This window comes from Hibiscus syriacus, unplaced genomic scaffold (assembly GCF_006381635.1).
Source record: "Hibiscus syriacus cultivar Baekdansim isolate YM2019G1 unplaced genomic scaffold, ASM638163v2 tig00110483_pilon, whole genome shotgun sequence".
In the NCBI taxonomy this organism is placed as follows: Eukaryota; Viridiplantae; Streptophyta; class Magnoliopsida; order Malvales; family Malvaceae; genus Hibiscus; species Hibiscus syriacus.
Window position 1 is genome coordinate 557,817 of NW_024062759.1, and position 18,216 is coordinate 576,032.

The following is an 18,216-nucleotide window of genomic DNA, read 5'->3' on the forward strand; positions in this document are numbered from 1 at the left end:
TCAGAAAATTATTTTGGAGCATGGGGAATAACTTAGATAGGTCAGTTTGCAGAAAAGAACATCAAAAATTAAGTTTTTAACAAAACCCTAAACTTCTTCCCCCTGATAAAGCTAACATCAGCTGCAAACGAAAAACTGAGACCATTGGATGAACGACGACAACAGGGCGAGCACAATGACGCCGGCAATGACAATCACAGCTATCAGACGTTGACCAAAAGTCCCAAAATGCACACCCACTATAGAGTTTTTTGCACAAATAAGAAAAGTGGGATGACCAACAACCAGTTGGTCTAGTGGGATGAGACACTAGGTCCCTTAAGCAAGAAAACAAAAAAGAAAGAAAAAGTTTGCACAAATAAGAAAAGTGGGATGACCAACAACCAGTTGGTCAAGTGGGATGAGACACTACAGTTGGTCTAGTGGGATGAGACACTAGGTCCCTTAAGCAAGGTCAGAGGTTTGAATCCTGACGTTTGCGAATGGAGCAAACTGGGTTGGGGGGTCGCCCTCGCCTTTACAGTACTCGATTTGGATTAGTCGGTAAATAGATCGGATACCAGTGATTAATTCAAAAAAATTGTAAAAAAAAAGAAAGAAAGGAAGTGGGTAGTTTAGCCTAATTAAACTTTGAGAAAATAACCTCAGTGACCAAAAATGCCTTATAATATATGATTTTAACCAACTTTTTTTTGGATTTGCCAAAATGACCAACTAAATCGCAATGTGATCGATAATTCGCAACGCGATCTCCAGTATCGCAAATCAGTTTCCAGATTTGCAACGCGAACATCGACTATTGCAATGCGATTTTCCAAATTCATTGCGATAGTCCAAGTTCGCGTTGTGATAGTCCAAGTTCGTTGCAATAGTCCAAGTTTGTTGCGATAGTCGAAGTTCACGTTGCGATTTATTCCAAGTTCGTTGCGATAGTTGAAGTTCGCGTTGCGATTTATTCCAAGTTCGTTGCGATAGTCCAAGTTCGCGTTGCGATAGTCCAAGTTCGTTGCGATAGTCCAAGTTCGCGTTGCGATTTATTCCAAATTCGTTGCGATAGTCCAAGTTCGTTGCGATAGTCGAAGTTCGCGTTGCGATTTATCCCAAATTCGTTGCGATAGTTCAAAATCGCAACGACTGGTGGTATTGCATTTGTTTCTTAAGAATTTTCTCTAAAAAGATAGTATTCGCGTGGACGTGTCTAAGACACGTATTACCAGGACCACGACCACGACCACGACCCGAGACGGACGACGGCGGCAGCGGCGGCGGCGCGCGAGAGTTTCCCTTGTTCTCTATCACTCAACAAGGAAGTGGGAAAGCCAAGCCTTAAATACCATTCTCAATAGTGTTTCCAATACTATGTGGGATTGAGCATTACCAACACTTGTTCCCAATACTATGTGGGATTGAGCCTTAAATAGTGATATTATTTGTGAATTATAGTTAATGACTTTAGTATTTGTATGAAAAGTATTTGTGGTTCGTTTAGTTTTCATGCAATTCTAATTTATTTTCAATTGATTGTAATTGCACGATAACAATTTTTTTTATTCTCGCGAGTGATGCAATTTGTTTTAATGTTCTGCTTAAAATTGCAATAATCGCGATTGATTGTAGATTGACTTTTAATTATGACATATTTAATCGTATAATACTAATGCTTGGTTGCTGATTCAGTTGTTTTAAGGTGCATGATTGTTAATTGTTTCGTGAATAATCACATAGTATTGGAAACAAGTGTTGGTAATGCTTAATCCCACATAGTATTGGAAACACTATTGAGAATAGTATTTAAGGCTTGACTTTCCCACTTCCTTGTTGAGTGATAGAGAACAAGGGGGACTCTCGCGCGCCGCCGCCGTCCGTCTCGTCTCGTCTCGTGGTCGTGGTAATACGTGTCTTCGACACGTCCGCGTGAATACTATTTTTTTAGAGAAAATTCTTAAGAAACAAATGCAATACCACCAGTCGTTGCGATTTTGGACTATCGCAACGAACTTGGACTATCGCAACGAATTTGGAAAAATGCAACGCAAACTTCGACTATCGCAATGCGAATATGTAAATCGCAATGCGATAGTCGAAGTTCGCGTTGCGAATCTGGAAACTGATTTGCGATACCGGAGATCGCGTTGCGAATTATCGATCGCATTGCGATTTAGTTGGTCATTTTGGCAAATCCAAAAAAAGTTGGTTAAAATCGTATATTATAAGGCATTTTTGGTCACTGAGGTTATTTTCTCTTAAACTTTTGGTGATGTCGAGCTTGCCGGTTCAACTCTTGGAAATTCATGGGCTATTGTTACTGGTTTCGCTTTCATGGTATAACCTCTTCATTTAACTTTAACCCCTTTCATGTTCTCATCTGAAAAATTTTGTAAATTCCCAGACAGGTTTAAGTGGAGCTTTGTTGGAGACTCTTTGTGGTCAAGGATTTGGTACAAGAATGTACAAGATGGGGATTCACCTACAAGCTTCCTGCATTATTTCCTTCTTTTTCTCAATCATCATATCGATTCTATGGTTCTTCACCAAGCCAATCCTTGTTTTGCTTCATCAGGATCCTCAGTTCTCAAGAACGGCTGCTCTTTACATAAAGCTTTTGATTCCTGGTTTGTTTGCTTATGGTTTTCTGCAAAACATACTGCGGTTTCTTCAGACACAAAGCATTGTTATACTATTGGTCATGTTCTCTTTCATTCCATTGGGAATCCATTTTGGGATTGTTTACAGTCTGGTGAATAAGACAAGTCTTGGTTTCAAAGGTGCTCCCATGGCTGCTTCAATTTCGATATGGATATCGTTCCTTTTGTTAGCTATATATATGTTGTTTTTGCCAACAAATTTAACAACACATGGAAAGGATTGTCTTTTGAATCATTTCAGTACATCGTACCGAACTTGAAATGAGGCTTTCCTTTTTCAGCAATGATTTGGTGAGTACCAGAGTGTCGAACCCTTTTTCATTTCCCTAGTATTTGATATATTCGACACTTACATTCGAATCTAACATATTCGTATTGGACACATGTCTATGTTCAATACTCACATTCGAATCTAACATAAAATTTATTACGAATGTTGATCATAATTACTGATATTCTTTCGATGTTGAAATCTTCAGCCAGTCTGGAGTGTTGGGCTTTTGAGATTCTTGTGCTTTTAGCTGGTTTAATGCCAAATCCAGAAATAACAACTTCATTGATTGCAATATGGTAGGCATTTTCTCTTCTTTTTTTTTTCCTCCAGAAATAACAACTCCAAGCTTTAATCAATACAGATTTTTGTTCTTTTGATATCATGATCATGTATGGCCTTAGTGCTGCAGTAAGGTTAGTTTTTCTTGCACCGGTTTCGTTTTTCAGACTATCGGATTGTAATGTTAATATTGGATGTAGGAGTATTCATAAATCGGGTTCAATCGAGTTCGAGTTTAAACGTAATTAATGATTGTAATAACACATTGCAACCCTTATCTTTTTTAACACAGTACAAGAGTGTCAAATGAATTGGGAGCTGGAAATCCGAAGGGCGCAAAGCATGCCATGGCCGTGACTCTCAAGCTCTCATTCATTCTGGCACTTACAGTTGCCCTAACTTTAGCCTTTGGACATGCTATTTGGGCTGGTTTCTTTACTGATAGTCATTCAATTATTAAGAAATTTGCAGAGATGATGCCATTGCTCATCGTCTCAATGGCAAGAGACGCCATGCAAAACGTCTTCTCAGGTTCTAAATACTTTGGACAATTTATGTATACATATGATCACATTTCGTTATATATATATATATGACAATTCAAATAATTGCTCTTCTAGCTCAGTTGGTAGAGTGCAAGGCTCTTAACCTTGTGGTCGTGGGATCGAGTCCCATTGAGGGCAATTCATAACGGAGGTCTTCCACGGAAGTTACTCTCAACCTGACGTTGGGGCAGCCTATTATCCTACCTCCCCTTACCCCATTACATATTAGAATAGGATCAGCTAATTTATATATAGGGAGAGAGAGAGAGTGTGTAATTGAAAATCATGTTGCAGGGGTTGCAAGGGGATGTGGTTGCCAAAATCTGGGGACTTTCTATTATTCTCTTAGGAAAGATAAACTATGATGCAAATCATCTATAGTAATAATAATTTTTGTTTTTATTATTTTAGTTTTCACCCACTAATTATCTTTTGTGTGCGTGTGTGATTTATCCAGGGCTTATGGATAGGTTTAACATGTGGTCTGTTCTGTCAAACTTGTACCCTTATATTGATTATATTTTGTAAGGCATGGACAAAATTTAATTGTCATAATAATAATGAAACTCAACTTTCCGATTACTTTTTTTCTGAATTATTTGAAGGATGAATCCATGTTTAGTTAATAAGTTGTTACAAAATATCAATATATTTTCTTTTTTCATTATTTAACAAAATAAAAGTTATTTTAATTTTCATTAATTTTATCGATCTAAACAAGATATAGATATTTCGTTTTTTTTTCCTTTCGAAACTCTTTTCTAATCACCTAAATTGAAGTAAGTAGAACGAAAAAAAGGAGCGAAACTTTTCAAACATAAAATGATTTTTATGCTCTTATAATCATATTTTTATTCACTTAAAAATCTTAAATTCATAACATAAAGAGTGGATACAGCTGATTTATTCTGCTTTAGTTTACATTATTTTGCCTGTAAACTTTTGCTACACTTTAGCCCTTATCTTAATACTTGGATTATTTTAGTTACTACTACCCATCACTTTTTGGGTGCCTTTATATAACCCACATGAGAAGGGTTGGATGCTTTAGCCAGGGTTTTCAACTCATTAGCAACCCAACATTTGGATGTTTCCCTATGGTAAAAGTACCCCAAGCACTTGCAATCCGTAGTGCATTTCTTCCCACAGTCACTCTCTTTGATGGGCCCTTGTCCTTCATTGTATCGGCTCATGAAATGCTCAACTCCTTCTAGCTTGTAGTAGCTGAAATCATTAGGCCTACACGAGCTCACCTTCTTCGCCTCACAATTCCTGTTCCAACCCAACAATCCCTCGGGTGATGGGCAAGCAACGCATTGGTTCTCTTCACAAAGCCCGAACTTCCCACATCGCTCAGGCAATTCACATTCCGTGCCCCATATTGAGTCCCTAGAGAAGAGAGTGAATGTCTCTTCCCATGCTCTTGAATCGACTTGGTCATTGTAGGTAAAAATCCTGAGGTTACCGTCTATATCGAGCCGGAGGATCGACAACGTGCTGTTGTATTTAGGCCTAGCCAATATGAGATTCCCTGTGCCGCCGGAGGAGGATTTAGCCACGGTGTAATCTAGGACAATATGATAAGCAAGACCCTCATGAGTGTCCGGTTCAACGTTTAGTGTTATAGATTGTAATGTGCCATCTTGTGTGCTTGGCCAAACTGATGATTTGAAGTAAACCAATGGCTTAGGAGAGTTCAAGCCTTTATACTGCAAGACCAACCGTTTGGGCTCCATCACCAAGCTATAAGCCCCATTGACGTTGTTTCGGACCGATGCTCGGCTCACAAGCTTGGTCGGGCCTCCAACTCTAAGTGACTGACCCACCAAGAGTGTATCAGTTGGATGGTCAAAACTTTGCCAAATGAACTTACCCTTGGAGTCATGTAGCACCATGTTACCATTTGACAACAATTTGAACCCCACCACACCTCGGTTGGCAGTGTTACTCTGCCAAGCAATTCGGCCATCAGCATCGGCCAAGATAAGGTTTCCATCAGCCCCGAGAGAGAACGTTGCATTCTCGCGAACCGGGTTTCCCCGGTTAGCTTCCCAAACCCAACGGAACAACGACTCCGAACGCGTGCTAGCCATGCGTAACCCAAGGGTGAAAGCATCAGGGGTGGTGTTATAAAAGGCAAGCTGAAATGGGGCATTAGCTATACTTATGACACGATAATTTCCGAGATATTCAACGACAAATGGCCCGAATTCGCCATCGTTGACGTGCTTAAATGTTGCAGAGGGAGGAACGGTAGCAAAGGCATTGAAACAAAACAGAAACAAGGAGATGATTAAAGAAAAGGACTTAAACATTTTGGCCGTTTGAAACTTGTTAGCTTCTATTTTCAAGGTGATGGAAATGAAGCAAGGGGTATATCTATATTTATAAGGTTCCCGCAAGGGTACTTTGGATATTAAAGGTATAAAAAATGAAAAATAAAGCATTTTTAAAAATTACAAAAGATGTGGATAATGTCATACAAAATCCACCGTGTTTGACGTTTGTTTACTATAAAACAGACAGAACAAAACAAGTACTTCTCCCGATGTTAACATTTCCTAATTCTGGAAGTTCAATACACATATAAATAATAAAAGAAATTCGATAAATTTAATATACGTATCATATTAAAGTTACGTCGTATACGAATCGTAAATTAGACACATTAATGTGCAAGCAAACAACATTGAATGGAGGCGTAAATTGAAGGCTTAGGCAAGAGCCGCCATAGCGGACTGAACTGATGATGGCTTTGAAAGGCCTTAGCTGTGGTGCAATTATTCATGTTGCCTTTATTTAGTGGCAGTGGCTTTGCAAAGCGATAAGCAATAGCCACCGCTTGCGCACTACCCCTCACATGTACCTGGGGTCACTTGGATTTTCCATCATGTTTTAGCCTCTTCCTTTTTGGATATACCCTTCAATGGGTACATCTGAATTTTAATTTTTGATGAGATTAATTCAAATAATTACTTTTTAAATTAATAATTTTATATAATTTTAATGAGCAAATATATAAATATTAATGGTAATTTATTTTTAAAAGTTTTACAACGATCTTTAAGTCACATTGTTGTAAAAAGAAAAAATCACACTATAAATTGACTCATAAATTAATTAGTTTAAAATTAAAACTTAACCTATTATTCTTTTATTCATTGGTTTTTAAAATATTCGCTTTAATTTTTTATTTATAAAATAATGAAGTACCATATCCTTTATCATTTTCTCCAAGTACAAGAAGAAAAGAAACCTCTTGAGAGATTTTTTTTGGTTGTCTTCTCTGTTTCAAGAATTCACTTTAATTAATTTGGATCGATTCATGTTACACATTTGATTTTAATAGATAAATTTTCTAGTAGGGATTAATGTTCACATTAACGCTATCATTAAATTAAAATTTTCCAAATAATTTTGTTATTGTCATTTATCAGACCAAATTTTCTCAGTCAAATTTATCTTTACCTCACCTGATTTTTACCTCTTAAGATTTTGCTCCATTTTTCAAATCCATAAGGTCTATTTGTTATTATAATGCTAAAAACGATAAAAATAAAGTTTTAGTAATTAAATTTTTATTAACTTTTACTTTAAGAATAAAAGTAAACAAATGGTAAAACTTAATTTTACTCCGAAGCCAGGTTTTTATGATGTAAAAGAGCATACATTATTATTTTTATTGCTAAAAGAAATTATGGATAAAACTCAAACCTTAATCCTGATTACAATATAAACGAATTCTTAACTAATTATAAAAATGTCTTAATTATAAAATAAGTATTCAAATTATATTTTTTTCATGAATATGTGTTTAAATTATTTTTTGAATCATCTAGGTGTCAAATGTTATAAATCTTACCATTTTAAGTGTCTAGAATAATAAATTCTATTAAATGACACCTATCATATTCTGGATATTTTATTATTTTTTTTAGAAAATCATTATATTTATTAAAAAATCCTTTTTTCCCTAAAATTACGGGGAAAAACTCAAAATCCTTAAAAAAATTCAAATCTGTTATCCTAACCTCTCTCGCCGGCCACCATCACCATTGACGATCACCCATCATTCAACGACGGCCACCATTGTAGCCAGCAACCAACGAACAGATTCATACAACAAGAGATTTAGGGTTGATTTTCGCACAAGTCAGATTGATTTGCGCACCAACCAAATCAAACTTTGAGTTGCAATTGAAAATTTGTAATCCAACGGCAACAAAGGGTAAAGCGCAACAACGCCGGCGAGATTCGAACGTAATTAAATTGTAATTTAGGGATTTAAGGTTTGAATTTATGGAATTAGGTTTAGGAATTTTGGGGATTGAGACTATGATAGGAGAATGATCGGTAGGCGACGAGTGGATAGGCGATCGGCAGGGCAGCAGCGACAGGGATGGCCGGATACGAAGTTATGCTTTGGGATTTGAGATTTTAGAGAAATTTAAAGTTTTATTTGAAAAATAACAATAATTTAAGCTTTTAAAATTACTTTTTAAAAATATTTACAAATTATTATAACTTGACATGTGTTACTTAACGGTAAAATTTAGTGATTGTTATGGTCTGAACACTTAAAATGTTAACATTAGACATTTAGATTAATCAGAAAATAGTTTAGATATCTATTTGTAAAAAGTGCAATAATTTTAGCATTTATTTTATAATTAAGCCTAAACAAATTTATAAGCAACTAATTATCAAATTAGCCATTCATGAGTAATTTTTCTATTATTGCATTCTTGGTCAGTAATTAATTTTTCTATCATCGCATTCTTGGTCAGTAAGACTGGAAAAGACAAGTATTAACATCAATTGATATGTCAAGATGATGTATTAAGTATTTTAATTAAATGGTAAGCATTTAGACTTTAACGCTTTTATTAAAATATTGATATGATTTAATTCAATTTTATCAATTAATAAATCGAATACCGATAATGATGTTAAGAAAAGCAAGGTATTCATATTAGGTTGGATTTATTAAATAATTTTTTTTTTTTAAAAGTTTAGAGATATAATTCAAATTACTAATTAAACGTAGTCCGTTGTTGTAATTCTCGTGCATGCGACCCTTCCTCTGGAGAAATTATCATGGTGTAATACATTGGTAATTTGAAGTGACAAAGAAGTAGCAAAATAAAATTAAATATGAACAGTTTATAAAACAACTAATAGTTTGATCAGTCAAGCTGAATATAGGATCCTGGAATATCTTACATCAAAACCTTTGCAGGTGAATGCTGCTGTTTTTTGGGCGACTTAAGTTCAAAATCATCACACAATTTCATCACTTAATCATAGGCAATCAAGCTGTTGGAGCTGCTTATGTTCCTGGAATAGCACAAATCACTTCCATGGTATCCATACACATGCTCTGTGCCTTGCAATCTCGTCACAGTCGAACCGTTTTTCACAGCAAGGACCGATCAAGCTTTCTGGATATTTCGAGAAATCAGATGAAGAAATCGAAACCAACATTCTCGTACTTGTTCTCGTTAAATCCTAACGTGACATTCCTGATAAAAGAGAATGATCCTTCTCCTAGGGCCGTGAAGTCTGCATAAAAGTTGATAAAAGTCTTCCACGATTCCTCTGCATGAACATAATGAAATGGCAGCTCCGTGTAAACCCTGTCATTGTAATGGATCATCTGGTTCACGACCTGGAAATCTCCATCTTTATCTATTTGCATCGAGTTATTGTAACCGAAATGTTGAATCGAATGCGTCGTGATATTGCCATAAGAAGATTTGATCCATCCTGTTGAAGATATAAACCTCTTTGAACTTGTCAAGAAATTGCCATTCAATCCCTTGGAATCAGATTGTTCAATGACACTAGAAGCCTTGTTACTGCACTCCACAAGCTTCCCTTCTGTTTTCACACTTTTGGTATCTAACCAGAGGTGCAAATTGGCATCTATGAACCATACATTCAAGGCATTGGTAACACTGAACCCCAATGTATGAAGTTTTCCATCCAACAAGTTGCCCAAAAACGGGGTGAGTTCGATATCGTAAGACGGAAGGTTGAAGGAGCTAATGCCGGTAATTGGACTCCAAAGCAAAGGATTGATTCCGCCTGTGTAGATGACAGTGAAAGGCCAAACTGCACCAACCACTTCACCATCAAGATGAACTACAACTTCCCTAAATGGCCCATTTCCAGGAGTGTCCATTAGATTATTATCAGCAATGTACTCATTCTGATAATTTCCGTACCAAAACTCATCGTTTTCATGGAAAGATACATAAACTTCCAATACAGCTCTATACACATTTGAGGGTACTCGAAATTGCTTCAACTCGGTATCGTTTGAATCCCGAACTTGGAACCACGAACCATCGTTCAATGGCTGATCTCGGGAAATCGTAAGATCAGGTCAGCTTTAGAAGAATGATAGTTAGATGCCAAGCAATTCGAACCGATCTTCTTATCATCATCATTCATCACATTGCAATCAGAAGGATAGAAATGAAAGGATAAATTAACACGGTAGACACCGGTATAGGTCTGGTCCACAATGTTACTGAGAAAAACAGCTAAAGTTTGTGTTTTGTCACCATTAAAGAAATGAAAATAAGTATTAAAGAAACTGCAACGTTTGAGTAATGTCAGCATATATATTGTAGTTGTGGAAATATCCGTAAAAAAGATTAAAGAACTGAAGATACCAAATTTTGTCCCATTATATAATATGTCCTTTAATGTCGTTACATTATATAGTGTATTTACATTATAGATTATATTATATAATAATTTATTACATATGCCATACACACATTTACATACATCTATTTTATATGTAACAGGCCCCATCAAACAGCCCGTTACACGTGACCCAGCAAAACCCAAGCATGCACATAGCCCAACCCAGCATCTAAGAACCCAAGCAAGTTAGGGTTTCTGACCCTAACCCCCATCACTCGTACGGCACCGCAACACGCCCCAAGCACCCGAAGACCCCACGCCCCACGCCTCTGGTCACGTACGTAACTGTCACCGGATTTCTCGACAACCACCAACATCACGCAAGGATCTCGCATGCATCACCAACAAACAACCAAGAATAATCATATTAGGACTCTCACCAACCAATAAAACCGAGTTTCACTCGGGATCAAATGCTAAAAGATAGGGCGTTTTTCTGTATTATAAATAGACACACAACTAGCCACACAAAGGACATAATATTTACCGGAGATTACACACGCATATTACAAATCCACAAGAAATACGCAGAGAGTTTGAAACGTTTGTAAAGGTTTTTTTTTCGAAAGAAGAAATAAGAACAAAGGTATCATTTTTACCTTTTCGATTCATTATGTGCTTGCATGTTGTTGTTCTTGAGTTTTAAAACCCACCCCCGATGAAATGAGGGGATGTGGTCGAAGTTTTCATCCTAGATCTACGCTTTGCCGATATGTTTTTTTTAAAAAACTACTTTGATTTTCGTATTGAGGGAGGTTTGGAATTTCGATCGATGAAAAAAATGAGGGCTTTGCCGTCGATGGCCGGCGGCCGGCGAGGCGGCACCACCGATTTTCTGGAAACACCCGACGGCGTGTTCATCATTCAGATGAACAAGGGAGAGCATTTTGAAAGAGGATAGGGGTGTTTTGGTGAGAGAAGAGATGAAATGAAGCTTTAATTTTTTTTTTAATATTTATAGTAAAACCGACCTGACCCACACCAGCCTCAACCTACGAGTTTTGAACATAAAAGGGGGGAATTTGCATTTTGGTCCTCATGTCTTTAATTCTTCCATCGTCACCCTCAGTTTCTCATAAAATCGATCCCCACTTCTGTTTTCCATTCAATTCGGTCCTTTCACGTTTCATTATTAATTTCTTTTATTTCCTGTTTTTTTATTTAAATAGTGTATTTTTATTTATCTATATATTTTTTTATTTATTATTATTACCTTTTTATTTTAATCTATATAGTTATATATACATTTTATATCTCTACTATACTTTATCATTATGTAAATATATACCTTTAATATTTCCACGCGATTATTACTATGTATATTTTAGTTATTTTTTTATTTGATTATTTTTTTACATTATATTGTATATGTGCATATTTTTTCCATTTTTTATATTATTTTTCATTTTTATCTTTTTATTTGTTTTCGTTATTTATTTTATTTCCTTGATGTTCACTTTATTTCTTTATTTTTTTTATTTTATTTATTTATTGAATGTATATAGTTTATTATCATTTTATTTATTGTTTTATGTTTTATTTCTATTTCTATTTTTAATTAATTTATTTTTTTCCTTATCCTTTCTTTATTCTTTCTCTATTTTATTTAATTTCTTTTTTTCCTAACACGTTTCTTGACTTTTGTAAGGATACACCTTTAAAATAATCTAAGGTAAGTAATTTAGATCGTTATTTTTACCTTTTAATTTAAACTACCATTTTCTTAATTAAATACAACAGGAAATTACATAGTACCGAAAGGGCAGTTCAAGGGTGCTAACCCTTCCTTGATTGTAACCGACTCCCGAATCCGACATATCACTGGTAAGACGCAGGTCATGTAAGAAATAAGGTATCCAATCTACCCATTTATTTTAAAATAAAAGATCGGTGGTGACTCCAATTCGTTTAATCCAAGTCGAAGCCCAATTCCGTGCCCACCCGAAAGACGGTTCCGACAGCTTGGCGACTCCGCTGGGGACACAGCTAAGGTAATTTCCAGTTGTCTTTTTAATGAAAAGGGTAAGTTTAAATTTTAAGGTAACATTTCTATCCTTATTGCTTACTTTTGATTATATTTTCGAGTAAATTGTTGTACTAATCGTTTTCTAATGATTTCAGCCTTCAAATCTTCTTTTCCACTTAAGTCTCTAAACCTAAGCTATGAACCCTATTTTAAGTGGGGGTGAAAGCGATGCATTCGTGTGAATTTATTCACCGTGCGGGCCTAGCAAGTAGCCTTCGGGATTCATATACCTTATGTCTTCATGTGAATTTATTCACCGTGCGGGCATAAGGGAATGTGTCCTCTCGAGTTTAACTTAGTCCACATAAGCCTGTGATGGGTTTAGGACTAAGGGTCTGGCAAGCCTAAGGAAGCAATGGCAAGGAGAACTTGGGTACCGTTTTTAGAACCTAAACCGGGAGACTATGGAGAATTAGAGCCTACCCCGAAACCACATTCCAAAACCTAAGATATTTTTACCCTAACCATGTCTTTGGTTTTTTCCCTTTCGTCATTTTTATTTATTTATTTATTTTTATTTTACTAACCTTTTGCCTTTGTGTTTGTTTTTTAGCATTTGCATCATAACAAGAGGCTATTGATCCCTAAAAAGCATTTGTTACACACAAAATAATCTAAATTAATAGACAAAGGTGTTGTAATACAAGAGATTGAAAATGCTGAGGCACGACTATGGTCCGAGAAGACTCAGAAAGAGAAGGGAGACAGTCTTCAGGGGAACTATGTGTCAGAGCTGGTTAGCTACGCCTCTGTCAGTCTGAAACAGAACGATGTCCAAGAGCTGCCGAACATTTGGGACAGTTGGAAGAATGATATAAAGCAGAAGTTCAACTAATGATATGGTGATATTGCCTTCTTACTACATGTCAAGACTGATGAGCCCCTACTCCGAGCATTGATTCAATTCTGGAACCCGGGATATAGTTGCTTCACCTTTAACCAAGAGGACATGGCACCCACTATCGAAGAGTATACTACACTACTGCACTGTGAAAGCATCAGACTAGAGAGGGCATATATCAAACACATCAATAGTCAGCCTTTCAAGAACAGACTGGACAAGATTGCAGGAGTTGATGAAAAATGGGTGACTGATCGACTCCAACACAAAGGTATCGGGGAAGGAATCGAGTGGATCCGCATAAGGCAACTAATGAAGAACCACCCTGGTGAATGGAAGACTATAGACCTTTTTGCACTAAGTCTGTACGATTTGGTTATCTTTTTGAAGACTTTGGGATGCATCGACGCAGCCGTGATGGAATTATTTGAACAACTTCCAAGACGAGTCAACCCAACACCGGCCATCTTAGCCGAGACCTTTCGGTCTCTTAATCATTACAGAAGAGCTGGTGGAGGAAGGTTCATTGTGTGTGTTCAGCTCTTTCAAGTCTGGATTCACAGCCACTTCTGAAAGACTAATAGAGTTGTCTACCGCCGATTTAGCACTACCTATTCACCTTTGGGAGAGTTCATCAAAATGAAATGGCATGAAGGTGCTTCAAAGGAAAAGTGGATGAAAGTCTTTACACATCTTTATGATCAGGATATTACATGGAGATCCCCCTGATTGTTCATCGATGACGTTTTTTTTCTGGTATGGGGATTCTAATATTATGACCTTACTCGGACTTTGGGGTGCAGTTGGGTATGCTCCGTTGTTAGCACTTAGACAATATGGGGCACGTCAGTTTGTCCCAGCAACAAAAAGACTAGCTAGATCAGAGTTTGTGTATCACGATGACAGCTATAAGAAAATGATCAATGAATCAATTGATTCATGGAAGAAAGTAATCTGGATGGATGTTGTAGCTTCTAGAGACATACTTACTCCAGATTATTTGGAGTGGCAAAGATTGAGGAAAAATGACAACATCCCGGTGCCAGACTAGGAAGACACCTGGACCATGGAGGAACATCTCAGGTCTGTCCCTTCCGAACTTGAGATAGCCAATGCAGAGTTCGAAGTTGTGAACAATGAGTTGAAGAAGAGGGTAAAGGAACTTGAAGCTGAACGTTATCAATGGAAGCTAGATGCCGACTCTCGGAAAGATAGAGCAGACAAACTGGAAAGAGAACAGAAAAGAGTCCGTTTTGAGCTCGAAGACTTGAGAAAGGGGTATCAAGATAGTGTCAAGGATAACTCCAAGTTGAAAGTAACCTCTGAATACTGGAAATATGAAACTCACAGTCTAAAAAGAAAGTTTGAGGGGCCGGATGAAAGAGCTTGGAAGGAACAGTTGAAGACTGCCCAGAGGCGCTTAGCAAACAGTCAACATCAGAATCAACGCTTGAGAATCCGGGTGGCTGATCTAGAGAAGCAACATGGAAAGGATGGCAAGACAATAGCTGAGTTATAAGCTATTGTAGATGGGTTCAAGAAACAAGCGAACGAGCTTCAGATAGTGCCTTTCGACGGAGGTTTACAGTGGTGTTTTCGTTGGGAGCAAGCACAGCAAAGGGTGAAGGCCAGAGACGCAGTCATCCGAGATTTTCTGGATCAAGTATAGAAGGCAGTCCGTCATCTACACGGCCTAGCACATGAAGCTGGAGTGGTTCGACAAGGCATTCAACCAGTGACGGATGAAGGCAGAAGACTTGTCAACATATTAAAAGCTGTTCGAGGTCTAGAAGATTTAGTCCGGATGTATCTTTGATTGTTTTTATATCTCTTAAAAGATAAAACATTTTTGTCTGAATAAGGATTATTTATAATAATAGACACTTTTCTGGATCAATGCCTCCAAATTACATACATCATACATTGCACATTTTGCATTTTATATTTCATGTTTATTTTTATATTTTCCATGTTTTTACATTCGTATTAACTAACAAAACATGTCTCAGACACCAAGCTTACCTATACAATCTCAAGACACACATCACCTGCACAATACTCGAGCAAAAAAGAGACAAATGGTAGCCAAAATCAAGAAGATTGAGGAGAACATGACAAAGCAGTAGAAAGAATTGGAGGACAGAATGGATCAGAACAGTCAAAGTACCATGGAGTTCATCAAGAAAAACCAGGAGTCCTTATTCGACCAAATTGTGGCTAAGTTATCTGGTTTACAACAACATGCAAGTGCACCCGGAGTAGGTGCATCTGAGGGGGTAACCATACCACCGACCCCACAAGTGGTTATCTCATCCGAGATCTTACCCGGAATACAAGGTGACTCATCTGCCACCAAAGGGAAAGCTGTATCGATTGTAAATTTACAAACTTCTGCAGCAAATCCTGACAGTCATCCGAACGACTATCTTATCCCGGATTTTGATGAGGAAGATAAGGCAAAGAAGATAGAAGAGAAGATTAGGATGGTAAAATATCAAATGAAGATGGTCCAAGGGGACCATGATTATTATGGAGTAGACGCAATGGAGCGGAGCCTGGTTCCAGATTTGATGCTTTCACCTAAGTTTAAAATACATGAGTTTGAGAAGTTCAACGGGAACAGCTGCCCTTCAACCCCTATCACTATGTTTTATTTGAAGATGACAAGATATGGGGGATATGACCAACTCCTGATCCACTGCTTCCAGGAGAGCCTGTCCGGTTCATCTATCTGTTAGTATAACCAGCTCAGCCGAACTCATATCAAGACGTGGAAAGACTTAGCCAAGTATTTCTTAGAGCAGTACAAACATATTAATGATATGAGAACAGACCGGGTTATGCTACAAAGCCTGGAGAAAAAGCACAATGAATGTTTCCGACAATACATACAGTGATGGAGGGATTTGTCTGTGCAAGTTCATCCACCCTTGGATGAAAAGGAAACTCGAAAGCTATTTGTACAGACCCTGAAGGAACTTTACTTCGGGCACTTGGTGGCAATCACGTTGGGAAGTTTCTCAGATTTAGTCATGGCCGGTGAAATGATCGAATTAGCCATCAAATAAGGAAAAATCGAGGGAGGAGACTCCAGTAAGAAGCCTCCCATGAAGAACAAAGATCGGGAGATCAACAATGTCAACACCTATAGCGCTAACAAAGGTGTTACGATCTCAAGTTAAAAAACAACTGCATCTGTACCATTTGATACTTCTAACCAAGCTCAGAGAGAACCAAGGAAAGAAAGGGAAAGGGAGCAGTTCAATCCCATTCCCATGACGTATAAAGAGTTATATCAACAACTCTTCGACACTAACGCGGTGTCACCATATCCAATGGATATGATAAAGCCCTAATATCCGAGATGGTTTGACGAAAACGCCCACTGTGAATATCAAGGTGGTGTGCAGGGGCATTCAATTGAAAACTGTCTTGCATTCAAGAGGCTTGTACAACGAATGTGGAATAATAATTGGATCCATTTCAACTCTGGAGCACCGAACGTCGCCCAGAATCCCTTGCCTAATCATCCGGAGGCTGGAATCAATGCAGTCACCACTGAGAACGGTAGGAGAATCAAAACTAATGTTTCAGAAGTTAAAGCTCCTTTGGCTTGGGTATGGAGCTAAATGATAAAAGCGAGGTTTCTTGTACCCCAGTCATATGCAGCAATGAATGAAGGTGGTAATCATTGTTGTTACCATAACGAAGAAGGGCATGATGTGCAATAGTGCCCAGAATTCAGATCGTCAGTCCAGCTTATGATGGACCGGAAAGAGCTGGAATTTTACGAAGAGATTCAGGATTCCCCGGAAGCAGACGTTTACGCTACTGAAGAATCATCAGAAAGAAGATTTGGAAGGGGTAGTCCTTTAATAATTACCCCTAAAGAGAAGACGACGTCAACAACACAAGCCAAGGTTGTGATCACAGCACCTCGGTCATTTCAATACAAGGATAATCGGTAAGTGCCGTGGAAGTACGAATGTCAGGTGAGTACTTCCAAGGATTGTGATAACAAAATGGCTCAAAGACCACTTGAGCCCTTCAAAGAAGATATGCTAGCCGTCAACGAACCTATAAAAGAGGAAGAAGCTAAGGAGTTCCTCAAGTTCTTAAAACATAGTGAGTACAACATCGTAGAAAAGCTCCACAGCTTGCCAACACGTACTTCCATGTTGGTACTTTTGCTAAACTCAGAGGCACATCGGGAGTCACTGTTGAAAGTCCTAAATCAAACGTTCGTGCCGCAGAACATACCAGTCAGCAAGATTGATCGACTGGTAAATAATATTCAAGCTGATAATCTCATCTCATTATCAGATTATGAGATTCCATCCGGAGGAAGACGTCGAACTAAGGCATTACACATGACTACTTATTGTAAGGGGCATGCCTTACCAAGTGTCTTAATCGACAATGGCTCAACCCTAATCATAATGCCTTTAGTCACATTGAAAAGGCTGCCAATAGATACCTCACACATGAGAACCTGTCAGAATGTGGTCTGAGCATTTGATGGGACCAAGAGAGAGGTTATTGGTAAGATCGAGGTGCCGTTGACCATCGGACTTGCCACCTATGATGTTGAGTTCCTAGTGATGGATATTGTGTCGTCCTATAACTATCTTTTAGGAAGGCCATTGATTCATCAAGCAGGTGCAGTACCGTTGTTCGCGTGTTGTGAGTACTATGAATTATACATAAATAATGTGCAAGTATACACAATCGCTCAAGTAATATAATGATGAGTGAGTATCGTCTCCATATGGATTGGGTGAAATTACAAAAGTCTAATCAAATCAATGCACTATTCTATCTAAGTATAGTTAGTCTTGATATATACAAATGTCACGGCAATGTAAATGTGTATGCTGGTGGATATGGAG

General features: G+C 37.6%; 1 protein-coding gene and 2 pseudogenes across 1 annotated transcript; 1 reads left to right on the forward strand and 2 right to left on the reverse strand.

Moving 5' to 3' along the window:
• Nucleotides 1–2,226: 2,226 nt before the first annotated feature.
• Nucleotides 2,227–4,271, forward strand: LOC120129220 (annotated as a pseudogene).
• Nucleotides 4,272–4,636: 365 nt separating this feature from the next.
• LOC120129154 (epidermis-specific secreted glycoprotein EP1-like) lies at nt 4,637–6,077 on the reverse strand. The gene has a single exon (XM_039146734.1). It carries the CDS (start codon nt 6,056–6,058, stop codon nt 4,742–4,744), a length of 1,317 nt encoding a protein of 438 aa, XP_039002665.1. The 5' UTR covers nt 6,059–6,077; the 3' UTR covers nt 4,637–4,741.
• Nucleotides 6,078–8,962: 2,885 nt separating this feature from the next.
• Nucleotides 8,963–10,370, reverse strand: LOC120129221 (annotated as a pseudogene).
• Between the last annotated feature and the right edge of the window lie 7,846 nt (nt 10,371–18,216).

Excerpts from the sequence above, each read along its gene's own strand:
- LOC120129154 (XM_039146734.1), bottom strand. The coding sequence starts at position 6,058 with ATGTTTAAGTCCTTTTCTTTAATCATCTCCTTGTTTCTGTTTTGTTTC.